The sequence below is a fragment of the Narcine bancroftii genome, chromosome 3, assembly GCF_036971445.1.
Source record: "Narcine bancroftii isolate sNarBan1 chromosome 3, sNarBan1.hap1, whole genome shotgun sequence".
NCBI classification, from domain to species: domain Eukaryota; kingdom Metazoa; phylum Chordata; class Chondrichthyes; order Torpediniformes; family Narcinidae; genus Narcine; species Narcine bancroftii.
Window position 1 is genome coordinate 63337933 of NC_091471.1, and position 23789 is coordinate 63361721.

The 23789-nt window shown below is 38.4% G+C and overlaps 1 protein-coding gene across 1 annotated transcript in view; it reads left to right on the forward strand.

Moving 5' to 3' along the window:
* tln1 (talin 1) overlaps positions 1-23789 on the forward strand; it is a 301850-nt gene that overhangs the window by 195825 nt on the left and 82236 nt on the right. The window contains exons 21-27 of the mRNA XM_069924188.1: positions 2832-2998; positions 5747-5875; positions 7663-7776; positions 8483-8596; positions 17759-17893; positions 18381-18509; positions 21005-21107. Of these exons, the coding sequence (XP_069780289.1) occupies positions 2832-2998; positions 5747-5875; positions 7663-7776; positions 8483-8596; positions 17759-17893; positions 18381-18509; positions 21005-21107 (891 nt within the window). The remainder of the gene's footprint in view (positions 1-2831; positions 2999-5746; positions 5876-7662; positions 7777-8482; positions 8597-17758; positions 17894-18380; positions 18510-21004; positions 21108-23789) is intronic.

Genomic DNA, 23789 nt, shown 5'->3' on the forward strand with positions numbered 1-23789 from the left:
AGTGAGAGAGGGCATGGCCTGGGTGGTGAGGGTTGCTGAGGACAGAGAGAGGCTGGTTTCTTGAGATACTGCCTTGTGCAGATGTCCTTAATGATGTGAAGACCAATGCCCATGATGGCGTTAGCCGGGGCCATGGCTCTCTGCAGCCTTTTCCTGTCCTGTGCATTGGCACCTCCATACCAGACAGTGATGCAACCAGTCACACCGTTAGAAATTTGCAAGAGTCATTGGTGACAGGAAATCTTCTCAAGCACCTAATAAAGTATAGCCATTATGATTGCATCGACATGGAGTCCCCAGGACAGATCTTCAGAGATGTTGACACCCAAGAGGGTTTTTCTGGTTTGTGTTCTCTTGGTTTCCTCTTCTTGAAGTCCACAATTAGTTCTTTAGTTTTATAAATGATTATTAACAAGCATGTGCTTTTTTTTTATCATGGATGGCTCTTTGCTGATAAGGCACAGGATAGCTGGTTGATTACTTTTGCCTTACTACCTAACCTTGGATTACTGAAGCAAATTATGGCTTATCTCTGATAAGTTGCACTTTAGTTGATTAAACCAGAGCAGGACTTGCAGAGTAAATGGGAGGACCCAAGATAGTGTTATAGAACAGAGATTTTGAGGCACAGATGCATTGATCCATGAAAGTGATGACACAAGTAGACAGCATGGTGAAGAAGGCATTTGGTGTCAGTCTTCATCAATCACTGTATTGAATGAAGGAAGTGGGATGTCATGTTATGATTATACAATATATTAATGAGACCACACTTGGAATAGCATGAACAGCGCTGGTTATCTAGAAGGAGGAAAGACGTCATTAAACTGGGAAAAATATAGAAAAAATTCACGAGAATGTTATCAGGACATTTAGGCTTGAACTTGTTTTCTGGAATGTAGGAGATTGATAGGGGACCTTGTAGAGATTTGTAAAATTATAAGGGGCATAGTTAAGCTAAATTGTTATTTTTTTTCTCTCTCTCTCCAGGATGAGGGAGTCTAAAAGTAGAGGGCATAGATTTAAGTCGGGGGGAGGAAAGATTTAAAAGGGACATATGAGGGATAACTCTTTCCTCCTCTTCCCCCCCCTCACAAAGGGCGGTAGGTATGTGGAACAAGCTGCCAGAGGAGGTGGGTATAATTGCAATATTTATAAGCAAGTCAAGTCGTTGGGTACATGGATTGGAAAGGTTTGGAGGAATATGGGCCAGATGTAGGCAAATGGGATTAGCTTCAGGAGACGATTTGGTGGGCAAGTACAAGTTAGGCTGAAGAGCCTTTTTCAAGATTGCAAAACTGTGATTCTATTTAATTAGTGCCCCAGCTAAAGTCATCTATGATTGTGCATGTCAAGGATTGAATAGCTGCCTGATTCAACTACAGTACTCATGCTTAACTATTAAACCAACCATGAAGTTAATTAGCAATCACTCAAACCAACACAATTTTTTTTACTCACTTTGTGGTACTGTATGAATAAACCTGGACTTTTATCATCTATTAATTGTGTTTAGTGTTCAGATCGTTTTATAGTCTATTTATATTTAAAATAAATATTTTGTATTGACTTGAGAAGGGAGTTTGGCATAGACATCGCTAGCATACCGTCATCAGAGTCTGAAACTAGCACATACTACCAAGATCAAGGCTAATACAAAGATGAAAATACAGCTGAACTTTTGTTTGGAGTAATGGAAGGTTGATAGGATCGTTTAGAAGGCTTATGATATGCTGGCCTTCATTAGATAAAGGATTGAGTTTAAGAGGTGTGACATATAAAGCTCTGGTTAGACCACACTTGGAATACGGATACCTAACCTTTTATCTGGAATTCCGAAACTGGCAACCTCCAAAAACAGGCACTTTTTTTGTAGATGAAATCTGCTCATCAAAGATGGAGTTTGGCACTAAACATGACCTGACGCGACCCTAACTCAACCCCCGTGTATCCCGTCACGTTCCGCTACTTCATAAGCACTTACAGTTGTCCCGGCAGCAGCTCAATGGCTGTTGTCGCTACCCATAATCCCCCACACAGCTGAAACCATTGTGCCAGTGCAGGGGAATCAAGAAGAGGGCCGTTCTCCTGGCACTGGTACAACGGGGGAAGAAGAGATAGCAACGCGACTTGGTTGAGCAAGGGAGAGAGATGGCAGCGCGACTCAGTGAGGGGAAGAGAAGGCAGCGTGACTCAGTGAGGTGGGGGTTGGAGACGGCAGTGCAACTCGGGCGGGCTTAAATAGACGGAAATCAAAATGATTCCAAAATCAGGAAGATTCCAAACAACGACAGGTCTGACGATCCCAGATAAAAGGTTCGGCAGCAGTATTGTGTTCAGTTCTGGTTGCCTCATTACAGGAAGGATGTGGAAGCATTGGAAAGAGTGCAGAGAAGATTTACCAGGATGTTGCTTGGATTTTGAGACAAGGTTAATGGAGCTTGGGCTTTTCTCTTTGGAGCAAAGAAGGATGAGAGATGATTTAGTAGAGGTCTACAAGACTGAGGTGGACAGCCAGCACTTTTTTCCTTGGGTGACAGTAGCAAATATAGCATAGAACATCTGTATAAAGTGAGGGAGGAAAGTTTGGAAAGAAGTCAGGGTTAAGACTTTTTAGACAGAGTAGTGATTGCCAAGGCTGGTTGTGGAGGCTGGTACAAAGAGACATTTAAAAGCTTCTTAGACATGCACATGGATGCAATAAAAGATTATGGGTGTGAGGTAGGGAAGGTTTAGATTGTTGAGAGGGTTTATAAAGATGGGCCAAAGGGCCTGTAATGTGCTGTAATGTTTTGTGTTCTAATATTGATTCAATCTCTCTCTCAAAATAGGCGAGATGGTGAGACAAGCTAGAATACTCGCTCAAGCAACTTCAGATTTGGTCAATGCTATTAAAGCTGATGCTGAAGGTGAATCTGATCTTGAGAACTCTCGAAAACTGCTCTCTGCAGCCAAACTCTTGGCTGATGCCACGGCCAGGATGGTGGAAGCTGCAAAGGTAATGCTGAGATTGTTGAACCATTCACATTGTAGTCTTGTTCAAGAGTATCTTGGATGCTTGCCTACACATTTCTACTAAATTTTACATCAGCTGGCATTAGAGATTCTTATTTTAAATGGCATTGCTTATCATATTGACATTTTTCCTTCATTTATATGCAAGGTTCAACTCGTGTATATTTGCATGGCATTGCTGGTGATACAATTTTAACACTAGAAAAGATGGCTCCTTGTTTGAAAATTAGCTTAATTATACCGTTCATAAAATGTAATTGTTGTTTGTAGGCTGTGCTTAAATTTTACAAGATTATATAAGATTACCAAAATGAAGAGAGATTGCTTGGGACTATGCTCGCTGGAGTTTGGAAGAATGAGAGGGAATCATATAGAAATGTATAAAATTATGAAAGGAATAGGTAATATAGAAGCAAGAAAGATGTCTCCAGTGGTAGATGAGACCAGAAGTGGGGGACAAAGCCTCAATATTTGCAAGTCACTTTAGGATAGAAATGAGGAATGCTTCTCCTAGCGAGTACTGATTCTCCTGAATTCTCCATCCAAGGAAGCAGTAGATGTTCCCTCATCACAAATATTTCAGATACACGTGGGTGGATGTTTTGCATAGTAGAGAGAATTGAGAATTATGAGGAAAAGGTAGGTAAGTGGAGCAGAGTCCACAGCTAGATCAGGAATAAATTTATTGAAAGATGGAACAGATTCAACAGGCCAAATGGTCTACTCCTGCTCCTATTTCCTGTGTTCTAAGATTGATAACTCTATCACAGTTCATGATGCCTATATTTCCTATCCTGGTCAAAATGTTTTTTTTTTAACTGCTCTAACTTGTTAATGTGAAACTCTGAGCTTTATTCCGAATAATGCTGCCCACCACCTGAGCTTCATGTCCAGGAGAATATGGAAGGACCACTTAACTGAAGTTCAACACTAATTTCTAAACTTTAAGGAAAAAAGCTAAATCCCTAATTGCTGTGAAATGTACATTGAGATAGAGGGAGAATGCTTGAATGCATATGATAGATCAGCAAGATAAAATCCTGGGGAAAGGGTTTTCTGTTTGAACCTTGTCAATTATCCAGATATTTTAACTAAATATTCATCCTGGGTATGAAAAGGAAGATCTTGAAAAAGGGAGACTTACATTTTTAATTATATTCTGACGTGGTGTCCCATTTACTTTAATTTGGCCCATATCCCTCTCAATCTTTCCTTTGCATGTACCTGTCTAAATGTATTTTAAGCTTTACAATTAGACTCTCCTCCACCACTTCCACTAGCACCTCTTTCCACATGTGAAAAAATGCTCCTTGGGTCCCGTTTAAATTTTTCACTATCAACTTCAATCTATGCCTTTTTTTTTTAGATTCCCTTACCCTGGAGGGAAAAAGCTATAACTATTTACATTATCTGTGCCTCTCATTATTTTATAAACTCCTAGAAGATACTCCTTCAACCACCAATACTCCAGGGAGAAATGTTCCATCCAATCTGACCTTTATGTAATTTCAAGACTGCTACTTCTGACAGCATTCTCATGAATCTTTTCTGCATCCGTTACGGCTTAATGACATCTTCCCTATAAATGGGTGATCCAAACTGCATGCAATGATCCAAGTTCAGCCTCATTAACGTCTTGTGTAGTTGTAACATGTCCTTGCTCCTGTACTCAGTACCCTGACCAATGAAGATGAGCGTGCCAAATGCCGCCTTCACCATCTGGTTTACCTGCATAGCCATTCTCGTGGAACTCTCTACCTGGGCTCCCAAGTCTCACTGTTCTACTACACTCTACAGAGGCCTGCCATTCACTGTGCAAATCTTGCCATAGATTAACCTACTAAAGTGCAATGCCTACTATTTGTTTGAGTTGAGTTTCATTTGAAATTCCTTGGCTAATTTTCCTGGTTTATCACGATCCTATTCTTAATCTCAGATGATCACCTTCACTGTCCAGCACGCCACCAATTCTGGACTCATCCACAAGCTTATAAACCACTCATTGTCTTCCAAGTTCGCCATGTTCGTCTTTTATATTTCTTTCAGAACAAAAAAAATTTTACAATCTGAAGTTCTTTTAAAACAAAATGAAGAAAGGAATTAATTTTTGTGGGAGCAAAAATGTTAAGGAATTTAGAAAATTAGTTATAAATGGAACAGTGCTTTTGTCATCATAGATAAAAATCACAAAGAATAAACTAAATTCCCCAAACAATTAGCATTCATCTTATAATTTAAAGTACACAATTGTTGTATATGTACAGTTTAGTTTTGGAAAATTTTTTTTTTGTAAATTGAAAATTTGCTAAAGTAGCTTTGATTTTAGCATGCACACATATTTAGAACAATTAACTTTCCTTTTCTGGTATGATCCAAGAAAAGTTATTATATGAACTTCTCCCTGTTATAGCTTTAATTTGTAAAGAAAATTTGTGTTTAGAAAGGAAGGGGTATACTTTTCCTGGTAATGCCACAAATGAAAATAAAATAATTGTAAATAAGACTTTGTGCTAGAAATTCACAGCATGTCTGTTAGTCTTAAAGGGAAAAGACCAATTAAATTTAGTTGAAAAATGTTAATGGACTTGCTGAATTATTTTGTGTTTTCTCTATAATTGAGATGACAAATTTTGTTATGCCTGTTATTGTAACTCAATTATTGTGTCCACCGACAAAATATTAAAATGTGAGTTTTGCAATCATGAATTCTATCAATCTTGATTGCTTTTAGGGGGCAGCAGCTAATCCTGACAGCGAGGAGCAGCAGCAGAAGTTGAGGGAAGCTGCTGAAGGTTTACGTATTGCAACCAATGTTGCAGCACAGAATGCCATTAAGAAGAAATTGGTGAATAAACTGGAGGTGGGTATGGAAAGAGTTTGCAATAGGTGCTTTTAGAGTTCTGAAACAACACATAGATAATTCAATATGAAATTGATAGGCTTAAAACTTGTGAAGTTCATCTGGCCTTTTGGAGTTAAAAAGGAAAGTCTGCAGACTTTGTGGTTCAATACACAAAAGAGCTGGAGAAAACTCAGCAGGTCACGTAGCTTCTATAGAAAGAAAAGGAAAATAACCAACACTTTGGGCCAGAGCCCTTTGTCAAGGTATGAGCAAAAAGCAGACCAGCACTTGAATAAAGAGGCAGAGGAAGAGGTCATGCGTGGCTATTGTGAGGGAGGGCTCATCCCTTCCCATTAATCACCGCCTAGGTACCTGCCCCTGTGAATACAGTAAATGGAATACCACCTCTCTCAACACCATTCCAGGCCCCAAACAGTCCTTCTAAGTGAAGTATCACTTGTGAATCCTCAGGAATCCTCTATTGCATCGATTGCTCCTGCTGTAGCTTCCTCAACATTGGAGTGACTGGACACAGATTGGGAGATCATTTCATGGAACACATTCGCTCTCCCTGCTGCAATAACATGATCCTGTCCGCACCCCCCCCCAGTGGCTAACAATTTCAGTTCCACACCAACATATCTACCAATGGCCTTGTGCACTGCCAAAATGAAGCCACCTGCAAATTGGAGCAGCAACTCCTCACATTTTGTCTGGGCACTCTCCAGCTAGAATACATTAACATAAACTCCATTTTCTGTTACACCCATCCACTATGTCCCTTCTCCCTATCCCTCTGTCTGCTTTCCTGAGCTCCTCAACCCTTTCCCTCCATTCAGAGAGCAATCCCTACCCCTATCTTTTCTCAGGTTCTATGGTATGAAAATGAACTCTGGGATTATAGGCTGATAAAAATAATCAGCGCATAGTCTCCTGAATTGATTGTTTCAATGTCAATCTATTCAAGCTCATCTTCTACCATTCAAAACTCTGCCCTAATTCTATCTTATAACCATATAACCATATAATTATCTTATACCAAGCCTTTTTAATCCAACTCCTGACTTCCCTGATCAACAGTCTACTTAATTTAATTAAATTATATTTTAATTCAACTCAACTCAACATGTGTCCGTAAGAATTCTGTATATTTAAATCTGGTCATTAATTCATTATTGCATTAAACACTGTATTATGGTCTTTGTAATAATCCATTGTTCAATTCATTTCAAATGTTAATGTATTTCCTTCTATCATGTAGACTTGAAATTATGATTTGGTAATTACCGGTAATTGTTATTGGTGGTTTAATTTAACATTGATTTGCAAATTTGAATTTTGAAGAATCTAGAAATGTCCCCATGAGCAGAAAACACACACAATAATGTGAGATAAGAGTTATATAAAATATTGAACTGTGTTACCAACTGTTTTTCAGGTTTGCAAAACTCATTCTTGCCTGCTATAACCCTGTAGAATTTGGGATCTGGAAGGTCATTCCTTTGTGATAGTCCATCAGTGCTGGGCACAAGGGTTTGCCAATTTTTTTTTTTTAATTTTGATTTTTTTTAATCAAGTGTTTCCAGGAAAATTCCAAACCTATATTTGCTGCCTGAGATTCAGATATGCATTTTCGAAATGTACTACTTTTCACCTCTCCAGAACAATGAGGACTTTCTTTTAATTCTGGAACTGCAGATGGTTCCCTAACCAGTCCAGTTCCATCACAGTGAATAGGTATGGAGAGGAATACACCAGCAAATAAATTGTGGTTTTAATTTATAATGTGGCTTTTATATTTCCAGAATGCAGCAAAACAGGCTGCAGCCGCTGCTACACAGACAATTGCAGCTGCTCAGAATGCCGCTTCATCCAATAAAAACCCTGCCAATCAACAGCAAATGGTTCAAAGCTGCAAGGTGAGATTCGACATTACCATTATCAGGAGAAATGTTTTGGATATGTCCGACATTGAAAGAAGATAGGTTTCCTCATCCCCAAGATTCTTTTGAAGCTTGAGAGTTTGGCTCTATGAGCTTCTGTAGTTTTAAACATTAACCATATGGTTAAACTTGTGCATTTTGTTAACACTTGAGTATCAATAAAGTTGGCAATAAGGACGAACAGCAGTCTACTCCAGTGTTTAAAATTTGATTGATGCAATTATTTTTATGCAACTTCTTTAATATCTTGCTGTGAGGCACCACATGATAGTAATTGATTAGTTATCTTAGCATTAACAAATGAGTCATTGACGAAGTGAATTTGGAGATCTAATGTTTAATCAGTAAATTTAGTGTATTGTAGTTTTTTTTTGACACTATGAAAGCAAATAGATTTGGAACCCAAATCTGTTGATCTTCCCCACAACAGCACATTTGAATCCCTCTAGAATCATTGCAGTCCTGTGCTGCTCAGTGGACCCTTTAGCCAACCACATCCATGCCAACCTTCTTGCTCATCTACATTAACCTGCATAAGTTTCAGATCCTCTGCTTTGCCTATTCAAGTACCTGTTTAAATGTCATTTAAAACAAAGTGAGTTTATCTGATTTCTGCCACCACTTCTAGATATTAGGTTTCGATTTCTCATTGCATATTTTAAATATGATTTTGTATTTGCAGGCTGTTGCTGAACAGATCCCAATGCTGGTGCAAGGTGTACGTGGCAGTCAGTCACAACCAGACAGCCCAAGTGCACAGCTGGCTCTCATTAGTGCAAGTCAGAACTTTCTCCAGGTAACAAAATATCTGTAAATAGAGCTGGCCATATTCTTTTTGTCCATTGTTCACGGTTTGAGTTTACAGCACTAGCGATTGGGATGGGACCTGGGTTCAAATCCTGCGCTGTGTGTAAGGAGTTTGGACATCCTCCCTGTGTCTGCCTGGGTTTTCTCTGGGGGCTCCAGTTTCCTCCCACCCATGAAAATAAAACGTACAGGGATCTAGGTTAATGGACTCCTATTTGGCACAGACTCGTTGCTTTATGTCCAATTTAAAATTTAAAAGTTTAATAAAGAATAAAACTGTTTTTGAACCTTTAAATATATTTTTCTAAGTATACAACCTTTAAATGTGTGAATTACTGTTATCCATGTTTTAGAAATAAGCCCATGCTTACTACTTTGGTCTGTTCCAAATAGTGGTTAGGAGTGACGCAGCTTTTTACAAGCATGTGCAGGTTGGCAAATAGTCATGATGGCAGGGACTTCATCGGGGGCCATGATTGGTCATTCTGAGAAAGGCAGATCTTTAGTACTTTGATGCTGATAGATCTACCAAATGGAATTTTCACTCACTTTTTTTCCCCAAGATTTTCAGGTAAACATATCCCACAGTGTGATGGTAATAAAATAGTTCATTTACAGACAGTTAACATTGTTTCAAGTAGCATACAATCTAACACCCTTGTGAATCTTCTTGACTAAGCTAAATTTCGGACTGCATTATTCTTTCTAGCACTTGCAATGTTATCAGTATTGTTGTTTATATCAGAATCCGAATCAGAATTTATTGTCATGAGCAAGTCACGAAATTCGGTGTATAGCACTACGTCGTAGCGCAAACATTGATATTAGAAACCATCTTGCAACGATAATATTAAAAAAGTATGTAGTAACTGTGTTGCAGTGTGAAGCGAGGAATGAGAAAATGATAAGACGTAGTCGAGCTGAAGTTCAGTAAAAGTTGTTTACTCAGTCACACGCAGCTTTTTAAAACCCTACGTATTCCAAATGACGTCCTCACATTGTAACATCATGATGTCACTCGGAACCTCCTGAGCCAGTTCGATTAAGCCTCCGGTGAGCCACTACAAGTACACAAAATGTAAGGCAGTATCTTTGGATTATTGACTGTTCAGGAATCTGGTGGCAGCGGGGAAGAAGCTGTCCTTGTGCTGCTGAGTTTCTTGTTTTTAGGCTCCTGTAACTTTTCCCTGATGGTAGCAGAGTGAAGAGGGTATGGCCTGGGTAATGGGGGTCTTTGAGGGTAGAAGCTACTTTTTTAAGACACCGCCTCATGTAGATGTCCTCGATGGAGTGAATGTTGGTGTCTGTGATGTTGCAGGCTGAGTTAACAACCCTCTGGAGTTTTTTTTTCTTGTCTTGATCATTGGCAGTGATGCAACCAGCCAGAATACTCTCCACGGTACACCTGTAGAAGCTTATGAGAGTTTTTGATGACCTAGTGAATCTCCTCAAATACTTCACAAAGTGGAGCTGCTGGCAGGCCTTCTTTGTGATTGCATCAACATGGCGGCTCCAGGACATATGCTTGGGCACCCATGAATTTGAAGTTCTTGACCCTCTCCACTACTGAGCCCTCGATGAGGACTGGGTCATGTTCCACTGACTTCCTCCTGAAATCCACAATCATCTCCTTGGTTTTGTTAATGTTGAGCGCAAGGTTGCTGATGTTACGTAACTCAAAGAGCTGATCTGTTTTGTTGCAACTAAAGCCCTCATCCTTGCGTTTATTTCCAGCTGATAGGATAATGCCAATATTCAAATGATCAACCTTGTGCCTTCCACCATTTATAGACTTGGTCATGGTGAAATCTCGACGAATCTGCGCTTGTACTTGCTGATTAACAGTAGATTGACAGTGGTACTCAATTCACATTGAAGTGTTTTGAGAGCCTGGTGTTGAAGCTTGTGCTTGTTGATATAAATTTGTTTGCTGATCTAAATTGAGACAATATACCCGCAGTAGATTGATGACTGGCAGTCAGATCCACAGTGATGAAGTGTTTTGAGAGGCTGGTGACGAAGCTTATCTTTTCTTGTCTGAGCAGCGGCATGGATCATTTTCACTTTGCCTACCATGGCAACAGGTCTCAATGCCATTTCAATGAAACTACAGAAAATCCTGGAACACCTGTTTAGCAAAGAAGCATACACCAGGATGCTCTTTATTGACTGCAGTTCGGCATTCAACGCCATCATCCCCTCAAAGCTGATTCTGGATTTCAATACCCCACTGTGTAATAGGATCCTGGAATTCCTCACGTCTAGACCCCAATTGGTGAGGATTTGTAAGAACATCTATGCATAATCTTCATCAGTACTGGGGCACCACAGGGCTACACACTTAGCCCCCTGCTCTACTTGCTGTACACCTATGTCTGTGTGGCTCAGTACAACAACAGCACACTCTACAAACTTACTGATGATACCCAGTAGTGGGTTGTAGAAAAAGAGCTAATGAATCAGCACAGAGGAGAGAGGTTGAGAACTTGGCTGAACAACAACCTCATATTCAATGTCACTAAAACCAAAGAGCTTATTATTGGACTTTAGGAAGGAAACCCCAGGGGTGTAAGATCCAGTGATCGATCGTTGGGAGATCAGGGGTGCAGAGGTGAGCAAATTTAGGTTTTTCTCCCCCCTTTATCTATTTAATTTTCAATCAACATTAAGTTACAAAACAAAATCAAAGAGCCATGAGATCAGTGGAACCTTAGTTGTCTGAATAAAAACAAATAGGCTTGCAGGTTGGGTGAGTAAGTTTGCAGATGACACGAAGATTGGTGGAATTGTAAATGGAGCTGAAGGTTGTCAGAGGTTGCAAGAGGATGGAGACAGGATGCAGTGTTGGGCAGAAAAATAGCAAATGGAGTTCAATCTGGTCAAGTGTGAGGTGATGCATTTTGCCAGGTCAAATCGAAAAGCTAAGTACAGGGTTAACGGTCAGTTAATTAAAGTAAGAGTGTGGATGAACAGAGGAATCTTGGGGTTCACGTCCATACCATCCCTCAAGGTAGTTGCTCAGGTTGATAGGATAATTTAAAAAGCCCATGGGATTCTGGGCTTTATTAATAGGGGAATTGTGTATAAGACTAGGGAAGTGATGTTGCAGCTCTGGTAAGAACACATTTGGGGATGTGGAGGCTATGGAAAGAGTGCAGAGGAGATTTACCAGGATGTTGCCTGGATTGGGGTGCATGTCTTCTGAGACAAGGTTGGCAAAGCTGGGACTTTTTGGAGCGTAGAAGGATGAGAGGGGACTTGATCAATGTCTACAAAATTATGAGAGGCAAAGATAGGTTGGACAGGCAATACCTGTTTCCTAGGGTGGGAATAACAACCACTAGAGGATATATGTAAAAGATTAAGGGAGGGAAATATAGGGGAGACATCATGGGTAAGTTTTTTTACCAAGAGAGTTGTTGAGGCCTGGAATGCCTTGGCAGGAGTGGTGGTAGGGGCTGAAACATTAGGGGCCTTTAAAAGACTATTAAAAAGGCACATGGACAAAAGGAAAGTAGAGGGTTATAGGGTAGGGAGGGTTTAGCACTTTTATATGGTTCAGCACAACATGGAGGGCTGAAGGGCCTATACAGTGCTTTAATGTTTAAAGAAAACTGTTATACAAAGAAGGAAGAATTAACACATTATCACAATTATCAAATTCAGCACAATTGTTTACAAATACAAAATTACACACTTCGTGAATCCTTAAATGAAAAGTAGGAAATGAAAAAAAGAGAGAATCCCCCTCCACAAAGGAAAAAAGAAAAAGAGGGGGTAATTCTCCCATGTAATGTGATAAAATCATGTTTTCCTAAAGCATTAATTACACACAGATGAAACATTACGTGATTCATCCAGAGCTTACTTCCTCTCGTAAAGGATAAATGTCTTGACATAAGCATCGCTAGGGATACTGAATAGAGTGGTTTTGGAGACAGGAGGGGGAAATCATCAAAGGTGAACACCCCTTTATCTTAAATATGAGTTCCATATTCTGAAAAATATGTTCCAACATTTCCTGAGGTTGTAAGTAATCTTCTCCAACGGAACACAACTATGCATTTCTGAATTCCAGCAGGTCAGACTCCATTGGGAATCAGATTTCCAAGTAATGACTATGCATTTCCTGGCCACCGCTAACACAGGTGTAACAAATTTCAATTGATATTTTGACTTCCTCATTTTTGGTCTTATATCTGCTAATTTCTCCAATAAAAACAATTCTGGCACTTGAAGGCATCCAATTCTGGTAATTTTGTTCCAGGAGATTCCCCAAATCTTCCCAGAAGGATCTCACCTTAGGGCCTGACCAGGTTAATTGCAAAAAAGGTCCCTATATCTTGACTGCATTGAAAACGTAAATTGGATCATTCAGATTACAATTTATTTAATTTCTGCAAAGGTACAGCTGATGCCAAAAAATATATTGAACCAGCCTATTACCTTACATTAATTATCTTGCTCATGCTGTCCTGACATAGGCCAGACCAGCAAAATGGATCAATTTCTATACTCAAATCTGATTCCAATCTCTCTCTTGACTTATCTCACCCTTGTTTACTTCCTAAAGTAAGAAATAAATTTTTGAGATAACTTTCTTTGTGATCCTCTTTTGAACCCAAGTCTCTATTTCAGGACATTGTGTTAAGGTCAGTGCTGGACCTAATTTATCCCTTAAATAAGATCTTAACTGAAAATGGCAGAAAAAGGATTATTTAAAATTCCAAATTTATTTCTAATTTGTTCAAATGTCATAAATTGTCCCTGCTCAAAACAATCTTCAATATATTTGATCCCACTTTGAGACCAAGTTTCTAGAATTTTATTATCAATTTGTTAACGGAATTAATTTATTTTTAGCTAGGTGAGTTTTGGGTGAGAGGCATCCCTTAACACCAATTTGACCTTTGAGTTTATCCAAATTATAATAATATGTTTTAGTAAGGGGGCTTCCTTCACACCAAATAGTAATTTAGAATTCCATTTATATATAAAATCTTCTCACCAACCTTATGCAGTTCCATTTTTATCCAAGGTGACTTGGCTCCTCCATCAAAGTGGGAGGTGATGAACTTCATTTGGGTTGCCCAATAATATTTTTTAAGTCTGGGGGCTTTAATCCTCCCAGTTCATAATTTCAGGTTAATTTATCAGTAGAGACTCTGGGAAACTTACCCTTCCACAGAAACTTCCTAATATTTATTTAAATTCTGAAAGAATTGTTGTGATACTGAAACAGGTAGGTTTTGGAAAAGATATTGTAATTTAGGCAATATTCATTTTTATACAATTGATCTTTCCAATCAAAGTAATTAGAAGGGTTATCCATTTATTTGTCATCTTCAATTTTCCAAAGCAAGATAATTCAATTTATATAAATTCTGTAAATTATTATCTATCTTAATATCTAAATATTTTATCTCATTAAGCAGCCACTTAAATTGAGAGTCTCTTTTAACACGATCATAATTCCCACCCATAAGTAACTTCACTTTTATCTCAATTAACTTTATAGCCTGAGAAAGTCCCAAAAAATTCCAATTTAGACTGCAATTCTTGTAACGAACTCGCTGAACCTGTCAGATATATCAAAACATCATCAGCAAATAGATTGATTTTATGTTCTTCCTGGCAAACCCTGAAGCCTTTTATGTCTAGATCTTGATGGATAAATTCCGCTAATGGTTCGATAGCCAGGATGAAAAGGGCTGTAGAACGTCTACTAGATCTGGACAATGGGAACACTGATGAGATTTGGCCATTAGTGATTACTTTCACTTTAGGCTCAATATAGAGCTTTTCTCCTCGTCCAAATTTTTCCAAAACTTTATATAAATAGTCCCACTGCAGTCTGTTGAAAGCTTTTTTTGCATCTAGGGCCAGAGCAGCATTCAATTCATTTCTTGTTTGTGCCAGACGGATAATACTGAGCAGTCTGCTAGCATTGTCCGCAGACTGACTCATCTGTATGAAACCTATCTGATGTACATTTTTATACTGCCAATCTATTTGCCAAAGCTCTAGCAATGATCTTATAGTCCTAATTCAATAATGATATGGATCTATAAGATGATGGTTTCATCTTTTTTGGGGATCACTTATACTTGTTACTGAGAAGGATTCCGGGAGAGTATGGGTTGCCACTGCTTGATCTAGTACCTCCATAAATAGAGTATCAATATATCTTTAAATTCTTTATAAAATTTGGGTGGGAACTAGTCTTCTGTGGATTTATTAACTTACAAGAATAACAATGCTTCTACTGTTTCAACTTGATTAAATTCCTCCGTTCTTCAAGATTCACATTTGGAAGGTCCAACTGTTACAGGAAACTCTCTATTTTATTCAAATGCCCCATTGATTGATTCATTTAAGTTCATATAAAATTGTTTAAAAGCTTCATTTATGTCCGTAAGTTTATAGGAGATCCTGCCCGTGTTTGACTTAATTGCATTTATCGTTCTTGAGGCTTGCTCTGATTTCCTCTGCCAGGAGAGGAAGTTCAGAAAAATTCTTTGGTTCACAGTCCAATTTCACTGGTTGCAGGCAATTCTTATACTGTGAACAGAATTTAACATTTATAAAGTTCACCAGGCTTTGGTGCTTGAAACGTAAATGGTTACCACTTAGAAAGGTTCTTGTCAGTTTTCAGAGAGAGATTTGTTGTTCCTTTTTAATCAGCCACTTCATTGTTTTGCTGACCAAACTTGCCCCTTCAGGATTCTCCAGATGATAACCTTTCTTTCAGGTCACCACAGAGTTCCTTTTTATTTCTCTTATTCCAAGTGAAATATTAGACATCCAGTCTTCTCCTCTTGCATGAAACACAAGGGCTTTGACTAGATTGTCTTCCAAATGGGGCTTTCCACAAGCTTGCCAGCTTGTCCTGTTCCAGTCTCAGCTGCAGTTGCCGACTGTAACACTGCAGAACCGATCTCTGTCCCTGTGTGTGTCTCTCTCTCTCTCTGTGTCTCTGAGAGAAAGCCTGTTTGACTCTCTGCTTGCAAAACCGCATGACCCTCTTCGTTATCTTCCAAACAATCTGTGGCTCCAAGATCTTTCATCTCTTGCCTTTTGTAAACAACAATCAATTAGTGAAGTCTCTTGAGCACTCTTCAAAGCTCTTGCAAAAGCTATGGAGCCGATATGTCTAGCATGGGGCGGATCTCCAGTATTTAACAAATGAGATCTGTTTTAAAGTGTTTTTATGTGACCTACTCTAACAAACCTTTCCCAATTTATCTCCCAAAAACATATCTATATACTTTGTCACACTACTTGGAATTTAAGTATGGTTGCCAAGTTTTCAAAGAGAGTTTTTTTTTTCTTAAGTTGCAATTAATTTTCTCCAGGGGAACACAGCTTTGCATTTCTGTGTCCCAGCGAGTAATGCTCAGGCAGGTGATGGATTTCCTGGCCTCTGACAATGCAGTCATTACGAATTGGATTTGAAATTTGGACAGGTTCATTGTAAGTCCATTATATTTCCCAACAGGAACAACTCTGGGTCCTGTGGGAATTCTTTACCTATAATTTTTTTTCTAGGACTTGGCCTAGTTCAACCCAGGAGGGTCTCACCTTGGCACATGTCCAGGTTGCGTGCACAAAGATCCCTGTCTCAATGCCATATCTAAAGCATTGGTCTGACCATTCTGGTTTAGATCTGTTCAATTTTTGTGGTGTGAAGTACAGCTGGTGTAGAAAGTTGTATTGTACCAGGCTGTACCATGCTTTAATGATTGTAGTCGTGCTGATCCGACTTAAGTTGGACCAGCACTACTTATCATTTGTTATTCCTAGTTCCAATCCCACCTCTGCCTTGATTTAGGTCCTTCTACTTGGTTTAGGTCCTTCTACTTGGAGCCGAGATGAACTTCCATGTGTTCCCCCTTTGAATCATGGCCTTTATGTCGCTGCAAGCTGGTAGGGCCATTGTTAGGCCTAATTTGTCCTGCAGAAAAGATCTTTTCTGAAGGCAGAAGTGGAATGTTTCTGATAAATCATAAAAGGACAGCTTCTTCCCCACTGCCATCAGATTCCTGAAATAATCGATGAACCAAAGCCTCACTTTTCGTTAACTATTTTTTAAAAACATTATTGTCTTAAGGTGGTTTATATGAACGTTTGCTCTATGATTGCTGCCACAAAACAACAAATTTTGTTACTTGGAATAAATTCTGATTCTGGTCCATGATCCATAACCACCTAGGAGCTAAGCATTGCATGCAGGGAAACCTTTCGCAATGTACTTTCTTCCTTTCCCCAACCTCAGGCCATCTTACATTGGTGTGTTCCAAAATCTGCTGGCTGTTCATCCTTGCCCAGGCAGTGCATGGAGTTTTTCAAAAGAGGGGGAAAAGTATTAAGCAGTGGAATTAATGACGGTGCAAAATCTCAATTGGTTTTGGCATCAAGTAATAAAGAGCTTTAAAAATAGTTACCATTTCTAAGATGCAACACCTTTGTCCAACTTAACTGGTAATTTAATTTTTAATGTTTAAAAATTTAAATGTACAGCACAGCAATAGGTCATTTTGGCCCAGAACCCCATGCTGCCCAATTACACCCAAATGACCTACGACCCCCAGTACGTTTTGAATGGTGGGAGGAAACCAGAGTCCGTGGGGAAAACCCATGCAGACACTGGGAGAACATTAAAAACTGTTTACAGACAGTGCAGGATTCAAACCCCAGTCACGACCAGTGGTGCTGTAAAAGGTATTGTACTAACCACCTCGCCAACCGTGAAGCTCCCGGTAGTCATTGTACTAACCACCTCGCCAACCGTGAAGCCCCTGGTAGTTAAATTGAGTACTTTTATGAATGCCCATATTATTTTAATCCATTATCTTTATAATTCATGGGACTTGAACAATAAACATTTTCCACATTCAATATCATGTTCATTTCTCCATTTGCCTGTTAAGACCATCAATTTGGTCTAAATAATTTCCTGTAGAAAGCACGATGTATCGATTAGCTGTATTCTGTATAGATACTTGGCATTCTGTAGCTATCTAGGAGGTTGATAACACTTATCTATTGAGGAATGTATATTTTTTTTTAAATTTCAAAATTTACTGAATAAGAACGCTTCTCTGTGGAGATAAGTCATAGTGCATTTTGCTATTGTAACTTTGTTTTGTAGCCTGGCGCTAAAATGGTTGCTGCTGCCAGATCTACAGTTCCAACCATTGGAGACCAGGCCTCAGCTATGCAGCTGAACCAGTGTGCTAAGAACCTAGCAAACACGTTACAAGAGCTGCGAGCTGCTGCACAGAAGGTGAGTGAAATATTCATGATTGTGGGAGGTAACCTACAAAAATAGCCAACAACAGGAGAGCACTCAAGTTACTTGTACTGTTTCCATGATAAACTTGGTGACTTGGAAAAACCCATGAAAATGTATGGAATATATGTACATTATTTATATTTGCAAAGAATATGCTGAATTATCTTTGAAAACATAAGAGCAAGTATTTTTTCCTTTCACCACGATATGTGACATTTAATTGATATTTTAATAGTAATTATTTTTCCTCAGATATCAAATTACCTCCCAGAAAATAAATGACAAGAATTGTTCAGAGGATTATACAATTTCATTTTTTAATATCAGTATTCATTTATAAAATTAAAAGGATGTATGAAAATTTAAAAATATGAGTTGTACTTCTCATTTTGATGGTATTTGCAATATTTATATTGATTGGCAAAAGTACTATTGTGAAATAGTGTAAATTAAAGCATTTTCTTTTTTTCCTGTGTAGGCACAAGATGCCTGTGGCCCCTTGGAAATTGATTCAGCCCTGAACCAGATCAGAAGTCTGGAGAAGGACTTGCAAGAAGCAAAAGCAAATGCCGCAGAAGGAAAGTTGAGACCACTGCCTGGTGAAACGGTAAAGAATTCCCTTCCTTTTTTTAAAAATATATTTGATTGATCAATAAAGATTTTAGTGCCTTGATATCAAGAATAAATAATCAACATTCCTCTGATCAAATGTAGTAGATTCAATTCACGTTAACAAGGCAATGTTGTAATGTACACATAGCCTATTCTCACACATTTATGCTTTGAGAAGAATATCCAGATATTATTCTAATAGATGATCTAAAACTGGATGTGAAGCAAGATCTTGAAATTAATCTTGCATAAAAACAATTGTTTATTCGGAGAATTTTGTCTGTTCATCCTTTTCTAGGTTCAAGATACTGTATTCTGATCAGAAGTGTTTGTAAAAGATATACAAAAGATTGTTGAAATAAATGTTATTTTCTAATTCCTGGGAAGAAATTAACTTTTTTAAACACTTAGGAATGTTCAACTATTTAGGTTTATTTGTTACAAAGAGAGTTGAAGCGGTGAAATTCTTTTGATTGCTCCATTGATGTGCTTGACCTAGGTCAGGTCACTGGAGTTATTTATTCTTAATAAGTTGAAGCTATCTACTCTTCTGAATTCAATGCCAATAACATGAATCCTCATGATATAACATAATTAATAATGTGATAATCTTTGAAATAGACTTTGCAATTGGACACTTCATGCAAGTGTGTGTTCTTGAAAACGAGAGAAATGGTGTTTATTCTGTAACTTCCATACAACTAGCTGATAACTAAAAGGAAGTCCGTCAGCACCTCAAGTGTGCTCCATTATTCAGTGAGCTTATTGCTGATTCAATCTTGGCCTCAACACCATCTCCCCATCCTCTATTTCCTTGTTGTTTAAACATCTGCCATTCTCTGCTTTGAATATATCCAATGACTGCCTGCAGAGCTCTCTAAAGTAGAGAATTCTAAAATAAAATTACAGTCCTCCAAAAGAGAGAATTCTCCTTGTCTGTCTTCTCCTTGTGGATCTCAAACTTAGCTAGGTTGTTCCAAATGCAATTTCATCAGTAATTTATGAAGAGGCAGGATATTGTAAAACAAATGAGTCACTTTGTACACTATTATCAGGCTGACAACAGCTTCATCTGTGGTCAGGCGAAGCCCCTGACTTGTGATGTCTGTTTCCCTCTGAATTTGTTTCATTTGCCATTTTTTCAATCCCATTCCCATGTTTATTTCCCATTGATTTATTGGTTTGTTGCCTTGTTGGCTACATATTGTTTCCTTTTGGAACTTTACTGATAACATTTCTCTAGATATATCTACCAGTTCACTGAGCAATATGTTCACTTTGTTTATGTTGCTGTCATTTCTATGGGATCTTACTGATAACATACATTATAAATAGTTGAGGCCACAGTGTAGAAGCCTTGTGGTACCTAGTGGTTTCATCGTGTAAACATAATGACCTCTATCCAGTTTGCTTTATCAATGTTCTTTTTGTCCTAATATTTTGTCTCTTAAGTTCATGAGCCCTTGTGCTTAAACTTTTATTGGCATCTTATTGAAAGCCTTTGGAAATCCAAGTAACTGCATCTAATTCTCCATCATCTTTCTGGCCAGTGACATCCTCAAAGAATTCCCAATTTGTCAAATACTCTTTTCTCTTTTGTCAAACAATGCTGATTCTACCTAATTAGAATTTTCAAAATGTTCTGCTTCGAGTTGATTTCAACATTTTCTCATTGACAGATATTTACCCAACTGGTCCATAGTTTATAGGCCAATTTCCTGTCTTTTGCTGAATTTTTAAAAAATTGCATTGTGATTTTCCACTCCAGTGGGAGTTTTTCCAGTATCTGTGGAACTTCCCAAGATTAGAACCAATGCAACCATTATCCCTGGACATTTTTTTTTAGGACCTTAGGATACAGACCACCTGTTCGTGGAAGAAATGTGCAAGTAAATTGGAGAAATAGGTACAAAATAGAGATTAAAATTATAATTTTCAAATAGAGTATGGATGCCATGGACTGGTTGTGCTGAGTGATGTTTCTGTGCAATGAACCTTGAATGCTAAATGGAACCTAAGAATGGAGAGTATTGTTAATTAGCAAACAAAAATGAAATGAGACAGTTTATATTTACCAAAATGTTGTGTATAATATTTTGAAAATAGTGTTTTCTCTTAGTATGTTATTTCATTAATGGCATAGGAGACAGCCATTTGGCCCATGAAATCTATGCAAACTCTTCAGCAATCCCATCAGATGCATTCCCCAGTTAATTTTCTTATAACCTATTCTCTCACTTGCACCCAACTGCAACCTGAATCTCCGAGCACCCTCCCACAATAATTGGCAATTATTGGCATGTGAGTTAACACTGGTGGACAGGATTGAATTTGGGTTATCTGGTACACACCTGCACTGACTATACCTTAATAACATAATTACACAATCTTAATCATATTAGATATTTTATTACACAACTTTCAAGCCATTGTTTTAATGCAGCTGTAACCACTGGTAGATTATTTTTTGTTTTTGCTTAATATTAACAGCTGGAGAAATGTTCCCAGGACTTGGGAAGCAGCACCAAGATGGTGGGTGCTTCTGTGGCTAAGCTACTGAGTGCTGTCACACAAGGAAATGAAAATTATACTGGTAGGTTGGATTATGGCTGAAATAGAATACTTGACAAAAAACAAAATAGACTAGGTAATAGATTCTTTTGGGTTTGTAATTTAAAAATATTTTGCTTTTTATTCCAGTTATCAGAAAAAAATTCTCTTCGTACATTAATCTTCTCCAATATTTTGGTATTTGAATTGTTAGACTCTGATGTTGCTCCAAATGATCAATCTGTGAGCTTTTTATATATTTTTTAATGTGTTTTTGGAAGCATCTGCCATATTAACGTAAATGGTAATTTTGTACATTAATTTAATATATACTTTAAAATTAATTAAAATGTCCATAGTATTTTCATTTTAAAAAAAACTTCAAAAATTGACGAAGCAAAATTAAGGTCTTGATTTGTACCCTAGATAATTTTTCTTTGGCTTGGCTTCGCGGACGAAGATTTATGGAGGGGTAAATGTCCACGTCAGCTGCAGGCTCGTTTGTGGCTGACAAGTCCGATGCGGGACAGGCAGACATGGTTACAGCGGTTGCAGGGGAAAATTGGATGGTTGGGGTTGGGTGTTGGGATTTTCCTCCTTTGTCTTTTGTCAGTGAGGTGGGCTCTGCGGTCTTCTTCAAAGGAGGTTGCTGCCCGCCGAACTGTGAGGCGCCAAGATGCACGGCTGGAGGCGAGATCAGCCCACTGGCGGTGGTCAATGTGGCAGGCTCCAAGAGATTTCTTTAAGCAGTCCTAATTCTACAGTTTACCTGACACGATTGGTAAACACAATGACTGAATCCTGCTTACATATTATGTGCCCTAGATAATAACGAGTGAATTAATATGTAAGCAGGGTTCAGTCATTGTGTTTACCAATCGTGTCAAGTAAACTGTAGAATTAGGACTGCTTAAAGAAATCTCTTGCTGCCTGCCACATTGACCACCGGCAGTGGGCTGATCTCGCCTCCAACCATGCATTTTTGCGCCTCAAAGTTCAGCGGGCAGCAACCTCCTTTGAAGAAGCCCACAGAGCCCACCTCACTGACAAAAGACAAAGGAGGAAAAACTCAACACCCAACCCCAACCCACCAATTTTCCATTGCAACCGCTGCACCATGCCTGCCTGTCCTGCATTGGACTTATCAGTCACCAACAAGCCTGCAGCAGACGTGGACATACCCCTCAATAAATCTTCGTCCGCGAAGCCAAGCCAAAGAAAGAAGAAGAAGAATATATTACATATTTTTACAGACTCTAAGGCAATGAACGTCACTCTGCTTCAAGTAGACCATATGGTTGGGTATTCCATTTAAACTGATGGAACGTTTATCTTCCATCTTCACCAATTGCCCCTTGTTCTTCTAAAACTAGCCAGTGTGCTCTGGGTGTGCTCCCTCCTTCCTTGGTCTTGAATTCCATACTTTTCAATGGAGACCAGCATCTATATGTCTTCCTAATTATTTGCAGTATACGCATGCTTTTATTAGAAAACCAGAATCTTTCTAAATAGTACTCATTAGTCTCTGTTCTTTCTTTAAAAATAAAGTGAGTAATCACATATTATTTTCAATCTTTTTTTTAAACTTTTTCCATTTAAAAGAAAAACTCTGCTTTTATTTTGCTTTGTGTACCCAGTCCCTTCCTCCTAATCATTGGTATAAAATTGATTTGTTAATTGACTTGATGTAGATGCGAGCATTCTTGTACTGACATCACTGACGGGATGTCAGTACAAGAAACAATTGTCATAATACTAATTTTATTTTTATCTCTGAGACATTAGGTCAGGCTTTAGTTTATGCGTGTTTTAGAAAAGGGAAGAAACCTGCCATCTTGTGTGCATAAATGGACATTTCTGTCAAGCCTGTGTGTCCTGCAGTACAATCTACCAATTAAAAAGGAAATCTGCAGGTCAGCCTTTGCACAATTCACATCGTCATTGGGTTTGACTTCCTTTATACAAACTTGGTTTTTCTCATGTCAATAATTTCAAACAGTTTGGTCCTAAGAAAAATGACATTTAAATTTGTGCATCTTCCTGTAGAACAGATGTATAACTATTATTCAAATTTATCAATGGCAGCGACCATAGATGACACAGTATTGGGCCAAATGTCACAATGTGTGGAGCTCCCAGGCTGGCTTTTTTGCTGTTTATGAACCGGAAAAAGCTGCTCAACCTTGCCCTTTCAGGAAATTGAATTTAATATCTTCCTGTCTTGCCCAGCTGAAAGAAACTTCAGTATTTAATTTGGATTGCACTAAACCCACTGTAGAAATGCAAGAAACTTTAGGAAAAAAACAATTGTGAAATTTGCTATTAGATTTAAATAAGTGTATTTCAAAAATATTTGTGGCATTGTAGAAAGAGTTCCAAAAATTCGCCCACAGCTCAATGAGAAAACATTACATTATGTATTAAATCATAGCTTATTACGTATTGTTAAATCACAGCTCCATATGCCTGCAGTTATATCAGGTTTTATTCAAGTTTGCCAAGTCTTTTCCAAGATGGCATGGTTCATTGGTAGATAGAAGAGCTGGCACTCTTGAGCTTTGAAACAAGTAAAGTTGGCAAGATTTTCTGGTCATTTTAATTTAACAGTACATTTAATCAAAGAGGAAGGGTGAGACTAAAAACTGATGGAAAGTGCCATTAAACAAGACAGGGTAAGGTTAAGTTGGATAAATGTATGAAAGGTTTGTACAAAAATAACTACAGT